Source organism: Ranitomeya imitator, chromosome 3, assembly GCF_032444005.1.
Source record: "Ranitomeya imitator isolate aRanImi1 chromosome 3, aRanImi1.pri, whole genome shotgun sequence".
NCBI lineage: Eukaryota > Metazoa > Chordata > Amphibia > Anura > Dendrobatidae > Ranitomeya > Ranitomeya imitator.
Window position 1 is genome coordinate 141160841 of NC_091284.1, and position 26736 is coordinate 141187576.

The 26736-nt window shown below is 49.2% G+C and overlaps 1 protein-coding gene across 3 annotated transcripts in view; it reads left to right on the plus strand.

The window, feature by feature from the left end:
* The window catches only part of POLA1 (DNA polymerase alpha 1, catalytic subunit), a 557049-nt gene that overhangs the window by 56214 nt on the left and 474099 nt on the right, over nucleotides 1-26736 (plus strand). For all 3 annotated transcript variants that reach the window (XM_069761539.1, XM_069761540.1, XM_069761541.1), the window contains exons 12-14: nucleotides 5289-5405; nucleotides 19500-19574; nucleotides 22248-22386. In XM_069761539.1, the coding sequence (XP_069617640.1) occupies nucleotides 5289-5405; nucleotides 19500-19574; nucleotides 22248-22386 (331 nt within the window). The remainder of the gene's footprint in view (nucleotides 1-5288; nucleotides 5406-19499; nucleotides 19575-22247; nucleotides 22387-26736) is intronic.

Below are 26736 nucleotides of genomic sequence, written 5' to 3' on the forward strand. Positions count from 1 at the left end.
TCATAAAACAAGCTAAATAAACTATTGTGATGAATAAAAACATAAAATACCAACCTTACTGAATGTGATGTATTCACATACAATGAGCCTGAGAGATCTGTGCAGCTATATCCTCTCCCCTGAAGCTCTGAAATCCAACTGTGATATCAGGTTTCACAGACCTTCAAGAGACAGGAGACTACCTGGAGGGAGGGGGTTTCCTCACAATCTGGTGAGGAAGGAGAAATGAAAGTAAAAGAGAAGCGCCTGTCAGACCCGTTGTATGTGACGGAGGGGTAAGGGAAATCGGTTGCTTGTGGTGGGGATGACCAATATATTTTCTTTATCGCCTCTCATTGGGGGACACAGGAACCATGGGTGTATGCTGCTGCCACTAGGAGGCTGACACTATGCAAATAAAAAAGTTAGCTCCTCCTCTGCAGTGTACACCCCACCGACTGGCATTATACTCTTCAGTTTAGCTTAGTGTCAGTAGGAGGTGGACACGGGTCTTTCATTAGACCCTTATCTACCTCAATGTGCGTCGTTTCCTTTTCAGGTTTCCCGGAGGGATACAGGGTGAGCAGTCACACATGTAGTCCCACAAAGCGGACTATGAGTACGGCGTGTACTGCCACCCCGTATCCTCATAGATCCCTATCCAGGACCAAGATCCTAGCACACAAGCGTGCTCAGAAGTCCGGTCCAGACAGGAACGTCGGTCTGAGTCCTCTTCGCGTTCCATCTCGCCGCACGGCCCTCCCCCGCGGTTGGTGTCCCACCGATCCTCCTCCCCCGAGTCAGGCGAGGCATTATCTGATGCGCCCTCAGAGGATATTTCGGAGCTGGATCCTAACCAAATCGCCACCATGAGTGAGACTGTCCAGAACCTCATTCGGGCTATAAACCAAACCTGTGGCATTCAGGATCCCTCTACGGAACCCGCAGATCAGGCGGTTTCGTTTAGACGGGCCAAACCACCTTCAAAATTTTTCGCTCCTCATCCTGAATTCGAGGAAATCCTGGCCAGAGAGAGAGAGAGAATCCGACCAGACGTTTTCAGAGGGGAAAACGCCTGGGGGTGTTATATCCTTTTTCACCAGAACTTACCGCCAATTGGACGGTCTCTCCCTCGGTGGATCCCCCTGTTTCCAGGCTGTCCACCAACACGGTGCTTCCACTGTCCGGCGGAGCGTCTCTGAAGGATTCTAACGACAGAGTTATAGAATCCTTCGCGAAATCTGCTTTTGAAGCGGCTTCAGCAGCGCTATGTCCAGCCTTTGCTTCCACTTGGGCTTCAAAATCCATCTCAAAATGGACCAAGGATCTACGGCGAGGTATCCTGGACGGGGCACCTCCCGCGCAATTAGCGGAACTTGCCAACCAGATTTCCCACGCTGGTGAATACCTGGTTTCCGCCTCCCTGGATGTCGCGTCTTGTGCGGCTCAGGCTTCCAGCAATGCCGTTGCCATCCGCCGGACCGTTTGGCTCAAGGCCTGGCAGGCGGACTTGTCCTCCAAAAAGTCCCTCACTAGTCTGCCCTTCCAGGGCTCTCGTCTCTTTGGTTCCCAGCTGGACCAAATCATTAAGGACGCCACCGGGGGTACAAGTTCTCTTCTCCCCCAGGCTAAACCTCGTCGCCCTCCTCCTAGACGGCAGTTTCGCTCTTTTCGGCCTTTTCGTCGCTTCGCTGCATCAAACTCTTTTTCCCAGCAGCAACAGAGGCCACAGGCACGTCAAGAGAGGAAGGCGGTGTCCTTCAGGCCCACTCCGTCCTGGCGTCCTCGCTATTCCCAGGGTAGATCGTCCAGGCCCAGGACTGGAAGATCCACCTCTGCATGACTCTCGGCAAGTCTCCAGCCCAACTCCCAGGTTGGGGGGCCGTCTTCTCCGTTTCAGGGACGTCTGGATTTCCGCAGTAGAGGATGCATGGGTCAGGGAAGTTGTATCCTCGGGATACAAAATAGAGTTCGCCTCCCGACCCAGGGATCGTTTCTTCCAATCCCGTCCTCCAAAAGATCCTGCTCTGGTTCCGGGCTTCTTCGCAGCCATCGCTTCTCTGCTCAAATCCGGGGTAATCGTTCCCGTCCCAGAAAAGGAACGGTACACGGGCTTCTACTCGAACCTCTTTGTGGTACCGAAAAAAGACGGCAAGGTTCGTCCCATTCTGGACCTCAAATTGCTAAACAGGAGGGTTTGCCTGAGACACTTCAGGATGGAATCCCTTCGTTCAGTAATTGCTTCCATGGAGGCTCAGGAATTTCTATGCTCTATAGATATCCAGGACGCCTACCTACATGTTCCGATATTTCCCGGACATCACCGTTTCCTGCGCTTCGCAGTGCAACAAGATCATTTTCAGTTCGTCGCCCTGCCGTTCGGTCTCGCAACCGCGCCAAGGGTGTTCACGAAAATCATGGCGGCGCTGATGGCCATCTTGAGAGTCAGAGGCTTGGTCCTGTTTCCATACCTCGACGACATCCTCCTCAAGGCTCCGTCCTTTGCTCAGGCCCACGAAAGCCTGTCTATTGTTCTCGACACCTTATCCCGTTTCGGGTGGCTGGTCAACCGGAAGAAGTCCTGCCTTATTCCTTCTCAGCGCATCATCTTTCTGGGCATGCTTTTCGACACTCATCAGTCCAGAGTCTTCCTTCCCAAGGACAAGAGATCCACCCTTTGTCGGGACATACGCTTGCTCCAGGGTCCTCGGCCTCCCTCCCTGCGATCGGCCATGAAGGTTCTGGGGAGGATGGTAGCTACCTTGGAAGCGATTCCCTTCGCCCAATTCCATTCTCGACCCCTTCAGCAAGCCATTCTGTCTCAGTGGGACAGGTCGGTCTTCTCCCTGGATCGGCCGATCAGACTCTCCTTTCGGGTCAAGCGGTCTCTCAACTGGTGGCTGACGTCACCTCTCATCTCCCAGGGCAGGTCCTTCCTTCCGGTTCACTGGCAGGTGGTGACAACGGACGCCAGCCTGATCGGCTGGGGTGCGGTTTTTCGCCACCTGACGGTTCAGGGCCGTTGGTCGCCGCAGGAGTCTGCTCTGCCGATCAACGTCCTCGAAATTCGGGCCATCTTTCTGTCCCTCCGCCATTGGGAAAAGATCCTCAGGGGCCTTCCAGTCCGGATCCAGACGGACAACGCCACGGCTGTGGCATATGTCAACCATCAGGGGGGGACTCGGAGCTCCTTGGCCCTTGCCGAGGTATCCAAGATCCTCCTTTGGGCAGAGGCAACGGTTCCGGTGATATCCGCGGTGCATATCCCCGGCGTGGAAAACTGGGCCGCCGACTTCCTCAGCCGCGAGGGTCTCGCGGCAGGGGAATGGTCCTTGCATCCGGAGGTCTTCCATCAGATTTGTCTTCGATGGGGAACTCCGGATGTGGATCTCACGGCGTCTCGAATCAACAGGAAGGTTCCGCAGTTCGTCTCCAGGTCCCGCGATCCTCTCGCAGTGGGCGTCGATGCTCTGGCCATTCCTTGGTCACAGTTTGAGCTGCCCTACCTGTTCCCACCCCTTCCATTACTTCCCAAACTGTTGAAGAAGATCAAAGCGGAAGGGGTGCCGGTCATCCTGATCGCCCCGGATTGGCCCAGGAGAGCTTGGTTCGCGGAGCTCGTCAACCTTCTCGCGGATGCTCCCTGGCGCCTTCCAGACAGGCCCGATCTGCTGTCCCAGGGTCCGATCTGCCACCCGAATTCTTGGTCGCTCAGTTTAACGGCGTGGCTGTTGAGACCGCGGTTCTAAGAGCGTCCGGCCTTTCGGACCGGGTGATTCACACCATGATTCAGGCTCGGAAGCCTTCGTCTTCCAGGATCTACTACCGCACCTGGAAGGCCTACTTCCGTTGGTGCGAGTCCAACCGCGTTCCGCCTATGGTTTTTTCCTTGCCTTCTCTTTTGGCCTTCCTTCAGGCAGGGCTGGATTCGGGCCTGGCTCTTAGTTCCCTGAAGGGTCAGGTCTCTGCGCTTTCCATCCTCTTTCAGAAGACCTTGGCCTCTCGGCTACAGGTTAAGACCTTCTTTCAGGGGGTAGCCCATGCCGTCCCGCCGTACAGGGCCCCTGTGGAGGCATGGGACCTAAACCTGGTACTGGACGTTTTGAAGGTTTCTCCCTTTGAACTTCTTAGGGAGATTCCTCTATCAGTTTTATCTTGGAAGGTGGCCTTTCTTGTGGCCATCACGTCCATTCGCCGTGTTTCCGAGCTGGCGGCACTGTCTTGCCGCCCTCCGTTTTTGGTCATTCACCAGGACAAGGTGGTCTTCCGACCCCCACCTTCTTTTCTTCCTAAGGTGGTTTCCACCTTCCACCTCAACGAGGACATCGTTCTACCTTCCTTTTGTCCAGCTCTGACTCATCCTCTGGAGCGATTGTTGAACAAGCTAGACCTCGTCAGGGCAGTGAGGATTTATCTGGATAGAACATCCTCTTTCCGGAAGACTGATTCCTTTTTCGTCATTCCTGATGGCACGCGCAGAGGCCAGCCGGCTTCTAAAGCGACTATTGCTCGATGGATCAGAATGGCAATTTTGGAGGCTTACCGGGTCAAGAACAGAGTGCCCCCTCCTGGGATTAAGGCTCACTCTACCCGGGCAGTCGGCGCCTCCTGGGCGGTGCACCACAGGGCTTCCGCCCTACAGCTTTGCAAAGCGGCAACTTGGTCTTCCATCCACACGTTCGCCAAATTTTACAAAGTCCATACCTGCACATCGGCGGACGCCAGCCTAGGCAGAAGGATCCTGCAGGCGGCAGTGGTGAGTCCTCTGACCTGATGGAAGTCTGTTTTTTCCCGCCCTAGGGACTGCTTTGGGACGTCCCATGGTTCCTGTGTCCCCCAATGAGAGGCGATAAAGAAAACAGGATTTTTGGTTGCTTACCGTAAAATCTGTTTCTTGAAGCCTCCATTGGGGGACACAGCTCCCTCCCAATGTTTTCTGTTGTTATCTGTTCTATGACTGTTCTCACGTTTACAGTTCTCAAGTTTGTGGTTATGGTTTTTCAACCTTGTTCATTATCTCCTACTGCTTTCTCACTAACTGAAGAGTATAATGCCAGTCGGTGGGGTGTACACTGCAGAGGAGGAGCTAACTTTTTTATTTGCATAGTGTCAGCCTCCTAGTGGCAACAGCATACACCCATGGTTCCTGTGTCCCCCAATGGAGGCTTCAAGAAACAGATTTTACGGTAAGCAACCAAAAATCCTGTTTTTCTCTGAGGGTAGTTTCACGTTTAATAATTTTTGTTGTGCTGCATGTTACTGTGTATTGAGTGAGTTATTCTTTATTATATGTCTTTTTCTATTTAAAGAGAATTCAGCTGCCATCTGGAAAAGACACTGGCGTTCCTGTGACTATGATGAATGTTTACCAGGAGTTTAATGAAAGCATTGCAGATAAATATAAGATCATGAAATTCAAGTCCAAGGTATGTTTGACTACATTGACCAATGTTATCTGTTCCTTAACCCCTTAATGACCAGAGGTATTTTTTGCGTTTTTGTTTTTTTGCTCCCCTTCTTCCCTAAGCCATAACTTTATTTTTCCATCAATATGGTCATGTGAGGGCTTGTTTTTTTGCGGGACAAGTTGTACTTTTGAATGATACCATTGGTTTTAACATATTGTGTACTAGAAAACGGGAGAAAAAAATCCAAGTGCAGTGAAATTGCCAAAAAAAAGTGCAATTTGATTTTTTTTTTTTTTTTTTTTTACCATGTTCACTAAATGCTAAAACTGACCTGCCATTATGATTTTCTCCTTCGCCTCATTGGGGGACACAGGACCATGGGTTATGCTGCTGTCACTAGGAGGCTGACACTAAGCTGAGACAAAAAAGGGTTAGCTCCTCCCCTGCAGTATACACCCTCATGCTGGCTTCCAGAGACCCAGTTTAAGCTTAGTGTCCGTAGGAGGCACACTGATTTTTAACCCTATGGGTTTTTTTCTCTTTTTTCTCTTTTTTCTTTTTCTTTTTTCTTTTATCTATTCCGGACGAAGGGGGCGACGGACTCTTCTAAGGTCCGATCTCCCCCGAATCAACAACAGGCGAGCACGGGAGTTTCACCTCACCGTATCCTCTCCTGCGACGTGGGAGCCACTGCCTGAGCTGTCCTTTTTTGGGCGACGGTTTCTCCCCTAATGGGCCCCGATCTCCCCTTTTGTTATACAGACGAGCACTGGTGTTCTTACCTCCAGTAACCTCCTCTGCAGCCAGGCCTTTTTATTGCCGGACATCTGCCCTGTCCACCAGGTCCTACCCTCGGCTGTACAGTGGCTTTATCCCCGTGGCGTCCGTGCAGGCCACACTGCATCACCAATGTGACTTGTGACTCAGGTGGTGGACGGTTCCTCACCACCCCCCATCTGGGGCCGGTGGATAGAGGCTTCCCAACCCCTGCACCGTTCCTATTGCATGGCACCCCCCTCCATATCAGGGTAAGTGCCAGGTGGGGGGATTGGGGGGGGGGGGGGTGTCGCCAGCGGTCAGGAGGGCTCCTCATCCCTGGGACACCATCTGCAGGCTGTTTCCGTCATTGGGCGGTGTCCCCGTCTTTTTCCGGCGCTTGCGACCGCGCGCCGGGCCGAGGCCGCAAATTTAGCCCCCGGCTTCGGCCTAGCCGCTGGTCGCCGCCGTTAAGCTCCGCCCACTCCGACGCGTCACAGCGGCGCCGCCCCCCGCTCCTGGCGCTTCTCGCAGCCGCCGAGATCTCTCCCCTGATCTCGGCGGCCATCTTGGTCCCTCTCCTCAGCGCCGCAGCTCCTGCCTGTCGCATCTCCGGTGTGTCAGTGGCCACGTGCAGCCGGCTTCCTCTTCTCAGAGAGAAATTCTCAGCAGTTCGTCTCTCCTGGATAGCGGGACACAGGACCGGGGTAAGGAGACTTCCTTAGCTCCCCTCTGCAGCGCCGCCCTCTCAGACTTGGTTACACTATATAGACCCTGTAATTTTTTCTGCATTAGAATCATGTCGCAGTCAAGGTCTAAAAAATCCTCTAAGGTGCATACAACCTTTTTTTTCTGCGTGTACCACCTGCCAGGCCCCACTCCCCAGGCCCCAAAGCTCTCCCCTCTGCTCTGCCTGCGATGCCCCATGTGCCCAGGAGCCCTCCACCGCCACCGACCCTGGCGTACCTAGCCCCCCCCCCCGTGGGTCGCCTCGCTTTCACAGTCTGTGGATTTTTTAGCTAACGCCATCAAATCCATTCAAAATCCTCCCGGGGAACGAGGCAATCCGTTACAGGTTTTAAGAGATCCCTCCATAGCAGGGGAATCGTCGGCCAGCAGGGGCCGCTCTCCTCTTAAGGAGGCACGGTCGTCCAGAAAACGGACCCGTACTACCTCTCCTGAGCGTTCACCCCGCCATTCAGACTCTGGCAGCTCCACCTCTCGTTCTCCCTCTTTGGGGGCTCGCAGCGTTCAAGACTCTGAACATGAGTCCGAGATATCTTTGGACCCGGAGGCTCCGGAGTTCAGAGCCACGGTTGACTCCCTCATTGTAGCAGTCAATCACGCACTGAAGGTGGATGACGATTCTAATTCCGCACCGGAACACGCGGTCTCCTTTTCCAGAACCAAGCGTTCTCACAAATCTTTTGCCTCTCATCCAGCCTTCCTGGATATAGTCAGGCGTCACAGGGAGCGCCCAGACAAGCGCTTCACGGGTAAGAAGGACTTGGTTTCCAAGTATCCCTTCTCAGCTGATCTTGTGAAAGACTGGACGGATCCCCCTACTGTAGATCCGCCGGTCTCGCGCCTGGCCTCTAAGACTCTCCTCTCAGTTCCGGAGGGCGCTTCAATTAAGAGCCCCACCGAACGCCAGATAGACTCTCTAGCTCGCTCTGTGTACGAAGCCTCTGGCTCGTCCCTGTCTCCCTCCTTCGCCGCGGCTTGGGTGTCCAAGGCTATGGTTTCCTGGGTGGATGCCCTAGCGAAATCCATTAATGAGCAGGATCTCCCCTCTGAAATGGCGGACCTGGCTAAGCAGCTAGCCATGGCCAGTGATTATGTTATGTTCGTATCTCTCGACGCGGCGAATTGCGCAGCTTCGGCGGCTTCCAACGCCATCGCTATTCGAAGGGCCCTTTGGCTCAGAGATTGGCGCGCAGATTCTTCCTCTAAGAAATCCCTGATTTCTCTCCCTTTTCAAAGCGGGCGTCTTTTCGGCGAAAAGCTTGACCAGCTTATTTCCGACGCCACAGGGGGAAAGAGCAAGTTTCTTCCCCAACAGAGGCCCAAGGCGGCTTTCCAGCGCCAGCCTTATTTTCGTTTTCGGCCCTTTCGTACCAGCTCTGCCTGGTCCAATCCCTCCGGCCTTCCCAGATCGGACCGTTCCGCCCGCGCAGACAGAGACGCTCGTCCATCCTTCAGACCTAATCCTTCCTGGCGCGGGAAACCGAGGCAGCCCAGAACCAGAGGTTCGAGACCCCCCAGATTCCCTTCACAATGACTCGGGAACGGCGCCAGTCGATACCAGCAGAGTAGGCGGTCGTCTACTCCTTTTTCAGCAAGCCTGGCTCTCCGTCGTTCACGACGAGTGGGTCAGGGATCTGGTATCAAACAAATAGGGCAGCACACTGCAGCGCCAAAACATGCAAACTTGAAAACACAAAATTTTTAAACTGCATTACTGCACTAGAAATATGAAAAATGAGAGCTTTTAGCGCATAAAAATGGCCAATTTTATGTGTACCTCGTAGCCACGTTACGGCATCTCTCTTATACGAGGTCCTACTCTAAACCTACCTCTCTGAGAATAAACGTCTCCATCTGAATGGGTACATGTGAAACCTCTCCTTGGACTCAAATTCTCTCTCACTGTGGAGGGGTATTGGACCTACTATAATTAAAACACCTGAAGCTAGGAGGCAGGGAGTGCACGATCAGAAGGCTAGAGAATACATTTCAAAAAACCTGATCTGCACATCCAAACATAGACACAGTGTGAACAGGTGCTGAACCCAGAGTCGCCAACTCGTATATAATCAAACAAATAGGGCAGCACACTGCAGCGCCAAAACATGCAAACTTGAAAACACAAAATTTTTAAACTGCATTACTGCAGTTGGCCATTGGCCAAAATTGGCCATTTTTATGCGCTAAAAGCTCTCATTTTTCATATTTCTAGTGCAGTAATGCAGTTTAAAAATTTTGTGTTTTCAAGTTTGCATGTTTTGGCGCTGCAGTGTGCTGCCCTATTTGTTTGATTATATACGAGTTGGCGACTCTGGGTTCAGCACCTGTTCACACTGTGTCTATGTTTGGATGTGCAGATCAGGTTTTTTGAAATGTATTCTCTAGCCTTCTGATCGTGCACTCCCTGCCTCCTAGCTTCAGGTGTTTTAATTATAGTAGGTCCAATACCCCTCCACAGTGAGAGAGAATTTGAGTCCAAGGAGAGGTTTCACATGTACCCATTCAGATGGAGACGTTTATTCTCAGAGAGGTAGGTTTAGAGTAGGACCTCGTATAAGAGAGATGCCGTAACGTGGCTACGAGGTACACATAAAATTGGCCATTTTTATGCGCTAAAAGCTCTCATTTTTCATATTTCTAGTGCAGTAATGCAGTTTAAAAATTTTGTGTTTTCAAGTTTGCATGTTTTGGCGCTGCAGTGTGCTGCCCTATTTGTTTGATTATATACGAGTTGGCGACTCTGGGTTCAGCACCTGTTCACACTGTGTCTATGTTTGGATGTGCAGATCAGGTTTTTTGAAAAGGGATCTGGTATCATCTGGCTACAAGATAGAGTTCTCCTCCCCCCCTCCAACCCGGTTCTTCCCCTCTCGTCTTCCCAGTTCGGGAGCTCAGTCTCGCGCCCTCCTTTGCGCCATCCACTCCCTCCGCCAGAGCGGGGTCATCGTGCCGGTCCCGGAACACGAGAGGTTCAGAGGCTTCTACTCAAACCTCTTCGTCGTGCCAAAGAAGGACGGGACAGTGCGTCCCATTTTGGATCTGAAGCTCCTGAACAAGTGCGTGAGAGTCCGGCACTTCAGGATGGAATCGCTCAGATCAGTCATCTCTTCCATGGAAAGAGGGGAATTCTTGGCCTCGATAGACATCAAGGATGCCTATCTTCACATCCCGATTTTCCCGCCTCCTCAGAGGTTCCTCCGCTATGCCATTCAGGAGGACCACTTCCAGTTCACGGCCTTACCCTTCGGTCTCGCCATGGCGCCCAGGGTGTTCACCAAGGTCATGGCGGCTGTCATGGCCATTCTTCACTCTCGAGGAGTCGTCGTGCTACCTTACTTAGACGATCTCCTCATAAAGGGCCCGTCTTTTCAGGCCTGCGAGTCAAGCGTCCACATTACCCTGGATTCTCTTTCGCGCCTGGGCTGGCTGATCAACTTGGACAAGTCATCTCCCGTTCCTTCCCGTCGGATCTCCTTTCTGGGTATGATCCTGGACACCTCAAGGGGGCTGGTTTTGCTTCCTTGGTCCAAGGTCCAAGCGCTCCAACAGGGAGTCCGTTCACTCTGCCATTCTCGCCCGCGAACCATTCGGTTCGCCATGAAGATCCTGGGGAAGATGGTTGCGGCAATCGAAGCCGTTCCCTTTGCTCAACTCCATCTCCGCCCCTTGCAACAGGCTCTGCTGGACAACTGGGACAGGAGTCTCTTTTCTCTCGACCTCCCTTGTCCTCTGTCCCCAAGGGTCAGACATTCTCTCATTTGGTGGACCCTGGGACCATCTCTTCTCCAGGGGAAGTCCTTCCTTCTGATCCGCTGGTTAGTGGTGACCACCGACGCCAGTCTTCTTGGCTGGGGGGCGGTGTTTCTTCACCACTCGGCCCAGGGCCGTTGGACTGTTCGGGAATCCAGTCTCCCCATCAACATTCTGGAGATTCGTGCTATCAGACTTGCTCTGAGTCACTTCCACGCTCTGCTCGCGGGTCACCCTATAAGAGTCCAATCGGACAACGTCACGGCGGTGGCTTACATCAACCACCAGGGGGGTACCCGCAGCAGGGCGGCGATGAGGGAAGTCTCCCTCATCCTTCGTTGGGCCGAGACCAACCACTCCATCATCTCGGCGGTGCATATTCCGGGAGTCGAGAACTGGGCGGCGGACTTCCTGAGCCGCCAGGGCCTTGCCTCGGGGGAGTGGGAACTTCACCCAGAGGCTTTTCACCAGATCTGTCTTCGCTGGGGGACCCCGGACGTGGATCTGATGGCGTCCAGATGGAACACCAAAGTCCACAACTTCATTGCTCGATCTCGGGATCCCCAGGCCATAGGAGTGGACGCGCTGATCTCTCCGTGGCATCATTTTCAGCTCCCATACGTGTTCCCTCCCCTTCCCTTACTGCCGAAGGTCATCCGAAAGATCAGGATGGAGGGAGTTCCGGTCATTCTGGTCGCCCCAGACTGGCCTCGTCGCGCGTGGTACGCGGAACTCGTCCAGCTCGTAGCCGACGTCCCCTTGCGGTTGCCAGACCGCCCAGACCTACTTCGCCAAGGACCGATCTACCATCAGAGCTCAGGGGCCCTACGTTTAACGGCGTGGCTGTTGAAACCTGGATTCTAGCTCGCGCTGGTTTCTCTCAGCAGGTCATTCCCACCATGCTAAGTGCTCGCAAGGCGTCTTCTGCCTCTATCTACCACCGTGTCTGGAAGACCTTCTTCTCTTGGTGCAGGCTCCGAGAGCACCCTCCGCTCAGGTTCTCCATCCCTTGTATCCTGAATTTCCTTCAGTCTGGTCTGGATTCTGGTTTGGCCCTGAGCTCTCTTAAAGGCCAGATCTCAGCCTTATCCGTGCTGTTCCAGCGTAGGATCGCCACCAACCTTCAGGTCAAGACTTTCATTCAGGGAGTCTCCCATGTTGTTCCTCCCTACAGGATGCCGTTGGAGACCTGGGATCTCAACTTGGTCCTGGGGGTTCTCCAGGAACCTCCGTTCGAACCCCTTCAAGAGGTTCCGCTCTCTGTCCTCTCTTGGAAGGTCGCCTTCCTGGTAGCGGTGACGTCCATCAGAAGGGTTTCAGAGCTCGCCGCTCTATCCTGCCCGGCACCTTTCCTTGCCTTTCATCAGGACAAGGTAGTCCTACGTCCTTCTCCGGCGTTTCTTCCCAAGGTGGTCTCTTCTTTCCACCTTAACGAGGACATCATTCTTCCCTCCTTTTGTCCGCAGCCCAAACATAGGGTCGAGAAGGCTCTCCATACTCTGGACGTGGTAAGGGCCCTCAGGAGGTACATTTCCAGAACGGCTCATTTCAGAAAATCGGACGCCCTTTTCGTGCTCCCGGAGGGTCACAGAAAGGGTTTGGCTGCGTCAAAATCCACTATAGCCAGATGGATCCGATCTGCTATCCAGGAATCCTATCGGGTCAGGGGCAGTCCTATCCCGGCGGGGATTAGAGCTCACTCCACTCGGTCGATGGGTGCTTCCTGGGCCATCCGGCACCAGGCATCAGCGGAGCAGGTTTGCAAGGCCGCAACGTGGTCCAGCCTGCATACCTTCACAAAGCATTACAATGTTCACACCCAATCCTTTGCGGACGCGGCCCTTGGCAGGTGTATCCTGCAGGCGGCCGTTGCGCATTTGTAGTCTGATGGTACACGGAGTTACTTGGTTGTATTGTTTCCCTCCCAGGGACTGCTTTGGGACGTCCCATGGTCCTGTGTCCCCCAATGAGGCGAAGGAGAAATAGGGATTTTTGTGTGTACTCACCGTAAAATCCTTTTCTCCGAGCCACTTATTGGGGGACACAGCACCCACCCTGATAGCCTTACGGCTTGTTATCTTTTTTAGTCTTTGACTGTTGTTTGACATGTTATGTTCCAATGTTTTTTTGATATATTGTTCTCATTATCCTACTGCTTTTGCACTTAACTGGGTCTCTGGAAGCCAGCATGAGGGTGTATACTGCAGGGGAGGAGCTAACCCTTTTTTGTCTCAGCTTAGTGTCAGCCTCCTAGTGACAGCAGCATAACCCATGGTCCTGTGTCCCCCAATGAGTGGCTCGGAGAAAAGGATTTTACGGTGAGTACACACAAAAATCCCTATTTCCGGGCCACTGCAAGTTCAGAGACACCAAACATGTCTAGGTTCCTTTTTATTTAGGTGGTGAAAAAAAAATTCCTAAATTTTTTTTAAAATAAAAAGGCGCCATTTTCCGAGACATGTAGCGTCTCCATTTTTTGTGATCTGTGGCTGGATGAGTGCATTTTTTTGCGCGCCGAGCTGATGTTTTTATTGATATCATTTTGGTTTAGATCACCCATTATTGCATTTTATTTGTAGTGGAGACGAAAAATGTTTAATTCTGATGATTTTTTACTTGTTACACCGTTTAGTGATTTATTTTTTTTAACGTTTTTATTATATATATATATATATATATATATATATATATATATATATATATATATATATATATATATATATATATATATATATATATATATATATATATATATATATATATATATATATATTGATAGATCCAGGCGATTCTGAACACGGCGATACCAAATGTGTATATTTGATTTTTTTTTTTTTTTTATTTTGAATGTGGCAAAAGGGGGGGGGGGGGGGGGGGGGTGATTTGAACTTTTATATTTTTTTAAAATATTTGTAAAACCTTTTTTTCTTTTTCATGCTTCAATAGTCTCCATGGGAGCCTAGAAGCTACACTACTGTACTTCGATTGCCTCTGCTACACACGGGCAATGATCAGATTGCCTGTGTGTAGCAGAAATGCTCACTTGCTATAAGCGCCGACCGAAGACAGCCATTGATGTCTGCTGAAGTCATGCCAACCCATCGGTGACCCACGATCATGTGACTGGGTCACCCATGGGCGGGATTAGTGACCCGCTTCAGGAAACTGCAACTTAAATTCCGCTGTCAAATTAACTGCGGCATTTAACTAGTTAACAGCCGCGGATGGATCGCGATTCCACCCACGGTTGTTGCAGGCACATGTCACTTGTCTAAATCAGCTGCCATGTGCGCGGAAGGGTGCGGGCTCAGAACCAGAGCCCGCATCAAACAGGAGAGTCCGACACTTGCGTACTATTATGCCCGATGTCGGAAAGGGTTAAATAGGTTTTCTCCTTTCGACTTTATCCAAAATCCTCCCTGTAGTAAAAAATTAAAATGTTACTCTCCTTTCCCAGGTGCAGAGTGGCATCTCTTGATTGTTTGTAGCTTGCAGAGATGAGGACACGTCAGTACATTGCAGCCTATTAAGTCTGTGTCTGCCATTGCAGGAGTCACAAACAGCCAAGCCCAGCAATTGGTTTCATCACAGTTGATGTGACGTCATCTCTGCAGCCTTAAAACAATCCCCAGAACAACGGTTAAGACATGGCAGTACATGAGATGTGAGGAAGGAGTTATAGTCCTCCAGCCTTCTAGCCATTGTTTTCCCCAGCACATCTTGCCCTCTTCCCATTAAGGTGCAGCTCATCCCTAGCGTAGTGATTGAAACCAGCAGAAAAGTCCAAGTATGAGCTTGGTAATTGGCTACCTCTAAATGCAGCCAACAGATGCAGGAACATTTCAATGGCTAACAGCAGCTGCAGTTTATCACCATATCTGTAGGTTAATAGTGATGAACGAATGTGTTTGGATAAGTTGTTATCCCAGCATGCTCATTTGCTTACCGAGTGTCTTCAGCGTGCTCGAAAAATGTTTGACTGCCCATGGCTGCATTTCTCGTGGCTGTTGGACAGCTGCAACACATGCAGGGATTGCCTGTTTGTCTCTAACATGTTTTTCAAGCACACCGAAGGCACGCTCTAAGCCCAACAGCTTGCTCAGATAACACCTCACCCGAGCACGCTCACATCACTATTAATGGTGTTTTTTTATGTGAAAGTTTCCCTTTTTAAAGAATTAGGTATAGATGCACCCAGCAATGCAAGCAGGGATTTTTTGGAGGATTCACAAATATTTTTTCAATGAATCTTATGACACCCACTTAAAACAGAATACACTTGGGAACAAAGCACTCTCTTGCTTACCCACTTTGTCTGAAGATACCTTCTTATCCTTGGCTTTAATACAGCCTGCAACTAATTGCAATGTTTGCAAAGGCTTAAAATCTGTGTTGCATTCCCTGTGCAAGCTGTGATCTCTTTAAGTATTTACCTGGCTGCAAAGTTGTGCGAGTAAGGGTACCGTCACACAGTGACATTTTGATCGCTACAACGGCACGATCCGTGACGCTCCAGCATCGTAACAATATCGCTCCAGCATCGTAGACTGCTGTCACACTTTGCAATGTACGGCGCTGGAGCGATAATTTCATGACGTATGTGCGATGTAGAAGCCGTTGGTTACTATGCGCACATCGTATACAATATCGTGCACACCTTTGTTACACCATGCGATCATGCCGCCACAGCGGGACACTAGACGACAAAAGAAAGTTTCAAACGATCTGCTACGACGTACGATTCTCAGCGGGGTCCCTGATCGCAGGAGCGTGTCAGACACAGCGAGATCGCTGGAACGTCACGGATATATCGCTGGAACGTCACAAATCGTGCCGTCGTAGCGATCAAAAGGCTATGTGCACACGTATAATGGTCCACTGCGGATTTTTCCGAAGCGGATTTGATAAATCTGCAGGGCAAAAACGCTGCGTTTTTGTTGCAGATTTATCGCGGATTTATTGCGGTTTTTCTGCGGATTTCACTGCGGCTTTACAACTGCGGTTTTCTATAGGAGCAGCTGTAAAACCGCTGCGGAATCCGCAGAAAGAAGTGACATGCTGCGGAATGTAAACCGCTGCGTTTCCGCGCGTTTTTTTTTCTGCAGCATGTGCACAGCGTTTTTTGTTTTCCATAGGTTTACATTGTAATGTAAACTCATGGGAAACTGCTGCGGACACGCAGCTGCGGAAAAGCTGTGGATCCGCAGCGTTTTCCGCATTGTGTGCATATACCCTTACAGGGTATGTGGACATGGAATTGTTTTTTGTCTAAAATTATGAGCTTTTGAAAGAAACCGTTGTAGTAAACCCCTCCTTCTTTGGGAAATTTCCTCAGGTGCTTTTGGAGGGTTTTTCTTTTCAAGAAGTCTTTTTTTAAAAAAAATAACAAACTTTTTCATTGGACATACTTTAAAACGGATTCCATCAGGAGACATTCCAAATCAATGGCATGTATTTTTTTTTTTATCCACCCCCACCTAAAACCATTTTTCAAATTAGGGAAAAAAAAAAACATCGGTGAAATGACCAAACATTTGAACATTTAAGGGGTTTTACGTTAGAATCAAAAAGCAACAGTCTTACAAGGTTTTTTTTTTTTTTTAAGATGACCTGTTCCCCAAAACTCTAAACAAAAGTGCAAATCTGTAGAAGTCACCCAGAGAAAAACATGCCCACTTAGCTAAAAAAAAAAAAAAAAAGAATTTAAAATTAAATATTTTTGGCAAGCTACAGGCTCTTTAACCCCTTAGCGACCGCCGATACGCCTTTTAACGGCGGCCGCTAAGGGTACTTAAACCACAGCGCCGTTAATTAACGGCGCTGTGGAAAAAGTCCATAGCGCCCCCCAGAGGCCGATTTTCTCCGGGGTCTCGGCTGCCGAGGGTAGCCGAGACCCCAGAGAACATGATTCGGGGTTTTTTTTAACCCACCGCATTTGCGATCGCCGGTAATTAACCGTTTACCGGCGATCGCAAAAAAAAAAAAAAAGCGATCTCTTTTTAATTTCTCTGTCCTCCGATGTGATCGCACATCGGAGGACAGAGAAAAGGGGTCCCAGGTGGCCCCCCAATACTCACCTAGCTCCCCCGATGCTCCTCGTGTCTCCCGGTGGGCGCCGCCATCTTCAAAATGGCGGGCGCATGCGCAGTGCGCCCGCCGGCCGGCACCGGGAGAATCTTTGGGGTCTCGGCTGCCGGGGGTAGCCGAGACCCCAAAGAGCACGATCGGGGTCGGTATTACCGACCCCTGTTTTGCGATCGCCGGTAATTAACTGTTTACCGGCGACCGCAAAAAAAAAAAAAAAAAAAAAAAAGTAAAGTGTAATTCTCTGTCCTCTGATGTGATCGCACATCAGAGGACAGAGAAATAGGGGGATTCGGGGACCCTAGCATACTCACCTAGGTCCCTGGATCCTCTTGCTGCTCCTCCTGGCCGCCGGCAGCAAAACATGGCGGACGCATGCCCAGTGCGCCCGCCATCTGTCTCCATCTGCCGGCCGGCAGGAGAACAGCAGTTGGGGCTAAAATTAGGGTTAGGGTTAGGTGTAGGGTTAGGGGTTGGGTTAGGGGTAGGGTTAGGTTAGGGTTAGGTTAGGGGTAGGGTTAGGTTAGGGGTAGGGGTAGGGTTAGGTTAGGGGTAGGGCTAGGGTTGGGGCTAAATTTAGGGTTAGGGTTGGGGCTAAATTTAGGGTTAGGGTTGGGGCTAAATTTAGGGTTAGGGTTGGGGCTAAACTTAGGGTTAGGCTTCTTTCACACTTACGTCGGTACGGGGCCGTCGGAATGCGTCGGCCCGACATACCGACGCACGTTGTGAAAATTGTGCACAACGTGGGCAGCAGCTGTAGTTTTTCAACACATCCGCTGCCCAATCTATGTCCTGGGGAGGAGGGGGCGGAGTTACGGCCACGCATGCGCGGTCAGAAATGGCGGATGCGACGTACAAAAAAAACGTTTCATTGAACGTTTTTTTGTGCCGACGCTCCGCCAAAACACAACTGATCCAGTGCACGACGGACGCGACGTGTGGCCATCCATCACGATCCGTCGGCAATACAAGTCTATGGGCAAAAAACGCATCCTGCGGGCACATTTGCAGGATCCGTTTCTTGTCCAAAACGACGGATTGCGACGGAATGCCAAACGACGCAAGTGTGAAAGTAGCCCTAGGGCTAGGGCTAGGGTTGGGGCTAAAGTTAGGGTTAGAGCTGGGATTAGGGTTAGGGTTTGGATTAGGGTTGGTATTAGGGTTAGGGTTGGCATTAGGGCTACGCTTGGGATTAGGGTTAGGTTTGGGATTAGGGTTAAGGTTAGGGTTGTGATTAGGGGTGTATTGGGATTAGGGTTAGGTTTGAGGTTAGGGTTGAGATTAGGATTAGGGGTGTGTTGGATTTAGGGTTTTGATTAGGGTTATGGTTAGGGTTGACATTAGGGTTGTTTTGGGGTAAGGGTTGTGATTATGGTTAGGGTTAGTGATTAGGATTATGGATGAGGTTGGGATTAGGGTTAGGGGTGTGTTGGGGTTAGGGTTGGAGCTAGAATTGGGGGGTTTCCACTGTTTAGGTACATCAGGGGGTCTCCAAACACGACAGCCAATTTTGCGCTCAAAAAGTCAAATGGTGCTCCCTCCCTTCTGAGCTCTGCCGTGCGCCCAAACAGTGGTTTACCCCCACATATTGGGTATCGACGTACTCAGGAAAAATTGCACAACAACTTTTGTGGTCTAATTTCTCCTGTTACCCTTGTGAAAATAAGAATTTGTGGGCAAAAAGATCATTTTTGTGTAAACAAAAGCGATTTTTTTATTTTCACGGCTCTACGTTATAAACTTCTGTGAAGCACTTGGGGGTTCAAAGTGCTCGCCACACATCTAGATAAGTTCCTTAAGGGGTCTAGTTTCCAAAATGGTGTCACTTGTGGGGAGTTTCCACTGTTTAGGTACATCAGGGGCTCTCTAAACGTGACATGTGTCCGATCTCAATTCCAGCCAATTCTGCATTGAAAAAGTCAAACGGCGCTCCTTCACTTCCAAGTTCTGCGGTGCGCCCTAACAGTGGTTTACCCCCACATATGGGGTATTGGCGTATTCAGGAGAAATTGCATAACAAAATTTATGGTTACATTTCTGTTTTTACACTTGTGAAAATAAAAAAAATGGTTCTGAATTAAGATGTTTGCAAAAAAAAGTTAAATGTTAATTTTTTCCTTCCACATTGTTTCAGTTCCTGTGAAGCACGTAAAGGGTTAATAAACTTCTTGAATGTGGTTTTGAGAACCTTGAGGGGTGTAGTTTTTAGAATGGTGTCACACTTCATTATTTTCTATCATATAGACCCCTCAAAATGACTTCAAATGTGATGTGGTCCCTAAAAAAAAATGGTGTTGTAAAAATGAGAAATTGCTGGTCAACTTTTAACCCTTATAACTCCCTAACAAAAAAAAATTTTGTTTCCAAAATTGTGCTGATGTAAAGTAGACATGTGGGAAATGTTATTTATTAACTATTTTTTATGACATATCTCTCTGATTTAAGGGCATAAAAATACAAAGTTTGAAAATTGCAAAATTTTAAAAATTTTCGCCATATTTCCGTTTTTTTCATAAATAATCGCAAGTAATATCGAAGAAATGTTACCACTAACATGAAGTACAATATGTCACGAAAAAACAATCTCAGAATCAGCGGGATCCGTTGAAGCGTTCCAGAGTTATAACCTCATAAAGTGACAGTGGTCAGAATTGCAAAAATTGGCCTGGTCATTAAGTACCAAATTGGCTCTGTCACTAAGGGGTTAAATGTGCATCATTATTTTAAAATGTTTTGCTTTTATTTATTTATTTTTTTTTAATCTTGCCTTTGTAGAAAGTGGAAAAGAATTATGCTTTTGAGATTCCAGATGTCCCTGCCAGCTCAGAGTATCTTGAAGTTCGATATTCTGTAAGTATAACATTTAAAAAAATAAATCAGTAACACAACAAATTGTCATGATGGTAGTTTTAGATTGGACCATTTTGTAGCTTAAAGGGAACCTGTCACCCCCCCCCCCCCTCCCCCAGGGCCTATTAACGTAAAATAGCCACCCTCAGCAGCAGTAAGGTTGCATTTTGTGAAGGTGGCTCTTATGTTTAGGATCTGCTGAAATAATGAGTTTTATAAATTTCCCGCCATACCTCTATTGAGTCAGGGAGGTATGATTTCTCCCCCTAACTCATTCGCCTCGCAGCCTTCCATCATCCCGCTCTCCGTGTGCCGCCTCTTCTCTTTCTCGTGATGCCACCGGCGCCTGCGCTCTGCAATCAGTTCTCGAGCATGTGCCGTGCGTGCTGCCCGTGAACTTACATCAGGTGATGTAGGGATATCGCGTGTAGTGGAGGCCCCAGATTCCCAGCCCCGCAGTGTGAATACATTATAACACACAGGTTCCTTTTAAATGTTTTGCTCTGGGCAATCCTCTCTCATTTTAACCCCTTAATGACAGCCGATACGCCTTTTAACAGCGGCAGTTAAGGCTAGTTATTCGTCAGCGCTCCTTTTTAAAAAAAATAAGGGTATAGCGCCTTCCCCCCCAATGCCAGAAAATCTCTGGGGTCTTGGCTACCAGGGGGTAGCTGGGACCCTGGAGAACATGATCAGGGCTGGGTTTTTTTACTGGTCTTCTGTCTCGGTGAGTAGCGGTGATTACAAAAAAAAAAAAAAATACAAAAGGGTCATCATCAGAAAGTCTTTGTCATCTTCCTAGAAGAAAATGGCGGATGCATGTGCAGTGCACACTCTGAGATCTGCTGGCCGCTACCCGGCAACAATAGGGGATTTTTCTTGTTGGTTCATTTTGATCACTGTCATAGACCCTATCACAGTGATCAAAATAAAAAAGAAGTTAATCAAACCATAGGGTTGAGCGACTTTTCTTTTTATAGGATCGGGTCGGGTTTCACGAAACCCGACTTTTTCAAAAGTCGGGTCGAGTGAAATCGGCCGATCCTATAGAAAAGTCGGGGTCGGCCAAAACACGAAACCCAATGCAGTGCATTGAGTTTCTAATGGTTCCCAGGGTCTGAAGATGAGGAAACTCTCCTTCAGGCCCTGGGATCCATATTTAAGTGTAAAATAATCAAAATAAAAAATATTGATATACTTACCCTCGGACGCGCCCTGGTTCTAACCGGCAGCCTTCCTTCCAATCACAAGCCGCGACGTCATCGAAGGCCCTTCAGGCGCTCATTCTTAAAAAGGAAGGCTGCCGCTGAGAACCAGGGCGCGTCCGAGGGTGAGTATATCAATATTTTTTTATTTTTATTCTTTATTTTACACTTAAATATGAATTCCGATACCGATTCCCGATATCTTAAACATATCGGAACTCGGTATCGGAATTCCGATTCCTGATCAGAAGATCGCCGACCTCATGGCCGACCCCACACAGGAGTCGGATCGGGTTTCATGAAACCCGACTTTGCCAAAAGTCGGCGACTTCTGAATCTGGCCGACCCGTTTCGCTCAACCCTATCAAACCATCATTTGTCACCCCCTTAGTTACATAAAAGTAACAAAAATAATTTTTTTTTCTCCATTCTTTGCAGTTGGGCTTAGGGTTTGGGTTAAGAATTGGTTTTAAGGATGATTTTAGGGATGATTTGAGTTTTTTCAAAAGTACAAAAAAGTGATGACGATATGACTAAGGCCTCTTTCACACTTCCGTCTTTCAGCTCCCGTCACAATCCGTTGTTTCTTCTCATAGACTTGTATTAGCGACGGATTTTGACGGATGGCCGTCCATTTCATCCGTCTTTCACTGGATCCTGCATAAATAAAATGGTTCAGAGGAACGTTTTGTCTGCACGTTGGAAAATCGGTCAGCGACGCATCTTGCGCTGCCCGTCACCGGCTACAATGGAAGCCTATGGGCGCAGGATGCGTCGCTGCCTTTGAAAAGCAGGAATCCGGACAACATATTCAATATGTAATGTGTGTGTTTTTTTTTTTTTTAATAAACCCAAGTCATATCAAATAAATATTACCACTATCATGAAGTATATCATATGTTACAAAAAAGCAATCTCAGAATCACTGGAAAAAGTTGAAGCGTTCCAGAGTCATTACCACATAAAGTGACACTGGTCAGAATTGTAAAAAATGGCTGTCACGAAGGGGTTAAAGGCACATGTAACTTTTTCTACACGGACACTACTGGTGAATATATTTGAATCCAAACTGCCATAAGAATGTAATTAATAAGTTAATATTTCGTAGCAAATGCTTCTGTACTTCCACGAGAAATGTGGCTAGAATCTATTGATGGTCACTCGCTTAGATTTGTCAGGTGGCAGTATATCCACAAGTCACTTAAGGATTTCTTAATAATTTTCCTTTTTAAGTTTGTGCCAATCTTATTTTTAAGGAGATTAACAATTATTATTCTGTATGAAGTATATGCAGACACAAATTACAACACCTAATTTTATACACGTTGAAAGTAACTGCTCAGGCAGGGGGTGAGTGAGCTTCTAGCTGAGAAGAAAAATAGAAATTGGCTGTGATTGTTGGACATACAGTTCCTGCACTAATTGTTTCCTCTGAATAAATGTATTTTATGCTATGTTTGGTTTGCAGGCAGACTTGCCCCAACTTCCCCAAGACTTAAAGGGAGAAACATTTTCACATGTCTTTGGAACAAATACGTCAAGCCTGGAGCTTTTCTTACTTAGCCGGAAGATAAAGGGGCCCAGCTGGCTGGAGATAAAGAGCCCACGTAAATATACTGCTTCTTTCTGCAAATTCCTCATGTGTTTTTATATATATATTTGCTTGACCTTGAGATCTCGGCAGGCATTTCGCCTACTTACTGCATTTGGAAGGGGTCTAAGTGCCAAAGGAAAGGATTAAAAGGGTTTTTTTTTTTCTATTGCAAGCTTATTTTTATTTAATTTTGTACAGCTTTATTCATAATTATAAGAGGCAGGGTGTCTATTTTGACTTTAGCCTTCCTTATTTGTGAATATGGAGATGCAAAAACAAATTCAATTTTCTAAAATATTGTTTTTAGTCTGTAAAAAGAACAAAGCGTAAAAACAAAACAAAAAAAGCAACAAAAAAACATTTTTCTCCTTCGCCTCATTGGGGGACACAGACCATGGGTGTATGCTGCTGCCACCAGGAGGCTGACACTAAGTAATACAAAGAAAAAGTTAGCTCCTCCCCTGCAGTATACACCCTCCTGCTGGCTCCCAGCTAACCAGTTCTTGCTTAGTGTCCGTAGGAGGCACACGGACGGGTCTGCTATTCAGACCCAAAGAACTCTTTTTTACCGTTTTTTACTTTTTACTACGGTCGAATGGGGCGACGGATTCTTTCATGTTCCGATCTCCTTGAACCATCAACAGGCGAGCACGGGAGTTTTACCTCTCCGTATCCTCTCCTGCGACGTGGGAAGCCACTGCCTGAGCTGATTTTAGGGGCGACGGGCCCCTTCAAGGGCACCGATCTCCCCCCTCCCTTATCAGACGAGCACTGGAGTTTCACCTTCAGTATCCTCTTCTGCAGCCAGGCCTATTGCCGGACATTCAGCCCTGTCCACCAGGTTTTACCCTCGGCTGTACAGAGGCACCTTCCAGCGTGGCGTCCGAGCAGCCCCCACTGCATCACCACTGAAAAAGCGGATGATGGAAGGAGGCAGACGGTTCCTCTCCACCCCTCTTCTGCAGGGATGGTGGATGGAGGCTCCCCAACCCTGCACCGTCCTATCTACCCGGGCACAGTTCCTACCTGCAGCATCTGCCACCCCCTCCATATTGGGGTAAGTGCTCCGTGAGATTTGGGTTTTCCGGCGGTCGGAGGAGGGCTCCATAGCGACTGGGTCCCCACAGAGCTTCGCGGCACTTTTCCCCTCAGTCTGCGGGTGCGCGCCGGCCAAAGCCATAAATTTAGTCCCCGGCTTCGGCCCTGTTTAGGCCGCATCCCGGGAAGCCCCGCCCACCGCTTGCTCCCTTCTAGCAGCTCCGCCCCCCTATTCAGGCGCTTCTCGTTCCAGACGAGATCTCGGCGGCCATCTTCTTCCTCCTCCATTGCGGTCACTATTTCTTCTGGAGGGGGCTGCGGCCGGCGGTTTTTCAGCGCTGAAGTCAGCGCTATTCCAGACGGGGGACTCAGAACCTGAGTAAGGTGAATCGCCCCAATATCTCCCTTCCCCCCCCGGCACGCATCCCGGCAAAATTAAGGGACTAGCTTTCCCTGTTTTTTTATATACTTAAGGCTGCAATCTCTGGTGCTCCTGCACACTACAGAATGTATAGTACAGTGTGCAGGCTTGCAAACAGAGAGCTGTGAGTTCCCAGCAATGAAGCTCTCATGACTCATTCCCTGGTGACTCATTCCCTGGTGACTCATTCCCTGGTATTTAATACTCTGCCCGGTAGTCGCTGGGCCCATAGGGGCATCCCCAGCTTTCCATGCCTTTTTATTAAACCCAGGACCTGCATTCCCTGGTCTTAAGGGTCCCCTAGTTTTAAAAGGGTCACATCCCCAGCATTCTCTGCTCAGCCAGAAGCCGGTCTCCTTTTCCTTAGTACTTAATCAGGCCAGTATCCCCTGGTCTTAAAGACACGTGTCCAGTATACCCTGGTCTTAAAGGCACATGACCAGTATGCCCTTGTCTTAAAGGCACGTGACCAGTATTTCCTGGTCTTAAAGGCACATGACCAGTATGCCCTGGTCTTAAAGGCACGTGACCAGTATCCCCTGGTCTTAAACGCTATAACCAGTATGCCCTGGTCTTAAAGGCACATGACTAGTACGTCCTGGTTTTTCAAGGCCATGACCAGTATGCCCTGGTCTTAAAGGCACGTGACCAGTATCCCCTGGTCTTAAACGCAATAACCAGTATGCCCTGGTCTTAAAGGCACATGACTAGTACGTCCTGGTTTTCAAGGCACATGACCAGTATGCCCTGGTCTTAAAGGCACGTGACCAGTATCCCCTGGTCTTAAACGCAATAACCAGTATGCCCTGGTCTTAAAGGCACATGACTAGTACGTCCTGGTTTTCAAGGCACATGACCAGTATGCCCTGGTCTTAAAGGCTGATGTCCAGTATGCCCTGGCTTTTAAAGGCACACGACCAGTATGCCCTGGTCTTTAAGGCACGTGACCATTATGCCCTGGACTTAAAGGCTCAGGACCAGTACGCCCTGGTCTTAAACGCAAATGACCAGCATACCCTGGTTTTAAGGGCACATGAACAGTATGTCATCTTACAAAAGGCACAAGACCAGTATTCCCTGGTCTTAAAGGCTCATGGCCAGTAACCCCTAGCCTTAAAGGCGCATGACCAGTATTTACTGGTCTTAAGGGCACATCATCTATCCTAAGCTGGTCACCCTAACTGAGCTCTGGAGCACTCACATGCTCCCTCTCCTACAATGGGAGCCGTCGGCTAGCAGGGGCCGCAAGTATTCTAGAAAAACGTACAGGTTCTAGAAAATCTCCATCAACATTTGACGGTGATGCACTGCAAGACCTCTAAGTAGGATACCATACCTGGTCGGAATTTTATGGGCGACGGGTCCCTTGAAGGGCTCCGATTTCCCCCCACACCTTCAACAGACGAGCACACGGAGTGTCGCCTCCATGTATCTTCTTCTGCATCCAGGTCTATCGCCACAACCTGCCCTGTCCACTCGGATACCTCAATTCTGGGGATGTGGCGTCCACATTTGTGGCGTCCCAACAAGGAGGTTTTCCCCCCCTTTGTATCAGATGCAAGAAAGTGGACGATTCCTCTCCACTTCCCTGTTAAGAAGATGGTGGATCGAGGTTTTTTTTTCCTTATTTTCTTCTCTGCACGACGATGGCAGAGACCTGCTGGTTACAGTCCCGCATTCTGTCACTTGGCAGACTCGCCGGGCAGAATTTCTTGCGGTATTCCTACCAGTATCCTGGCCGGTGTATCATCAATTAAGATTCCACAGACGGTCGGATAGCAAATCTAGTTCGTTCCGTCTTGTGGTTTCAGGTTCAGCGCTCTACCCTTCCTTAGCCGCCACATGGGTTGCTTGACCAAAGGGAGAGACTGAAAGTCTCCGGGTCCCAGACCGTATCTACTTCGTTCCACAGTATAGCTGGACAATCAAATCTTCTGAGCGGGAGACTAGCAAGGGATCGTATCTCTTCTTCAGGCTCAACCAGCAGTGGAAGCATTGGCCAGGACAGTCTAGATCTAAGGGATCTTGGTTCCAAAATGGAGGGAATGAAAAGTATCTCCATTCCTGGACCCCAAACTTCTAACAACCTTTGACAGGGCCCTTTCTTTTTTCGGATGGAGTTCCTCCGCTCAGCCACTACTTCAACAGAGAAACGTGGTTGTTTTCTGGCATCCATCGTCATTCGGGATTCTTACCCTCACATACCTATTTCTCCTCTCTACTATAATCTCTTCGCCTTTCCATTCGCGATCAGTATTTTCACGACCTGGCCCTTCTGCCTGGCTACCACACCAGAGTGGTCGCAAGGGTCATGACGGTTGTCATGTTCTTCTTGCACCTTAGAAGCATGGTCGTCCTGCCCTATTTGGTCGACTTTGTAGCCGCTCTCCTAGGACTACGCTGAGTCGTCCATATCACTTGCAATTACCTCTCTATTGGGCTAGCAGCTAAACTTAGACAAGTTTTTTTCCCTCATTCTCAGCCCAGCAGATCCTCTTTGAGGATGATCCTGCCCAAGAAGGATGGTTATTCTCTCTCTGGTCTAGGTCGTGGCCCTTCTACAGGGAGCTTGCGCACTCGATCTCTCATTCCCTCGGTTCTTTCAATTCGCTAGGAGGGTTCTGAGGGAAAGGACGTCTACGGAAGCAGTTTCCTTCGCTGCGCTCGTTTTCTGCAAGTCAATCAGGCTCTCAAAGGGTAGTCTCTGAGCTCCTTTCTCTTCCAGAGCCTTCTCCTGGCCCAAGGGCTATTGGGAGATACCATTGCCAGTTTTCTTCTCCCGATCATCTCTCTGTAGATCCGAACGGTACGGCTATTCCTTCAGCAGGCCCTCTGCCTTCTGGCGGGTCCTCAGTTGGATAATGCCTCGACTGTGCCCCAAGTTAGCCATCTAGCAAGTACCCT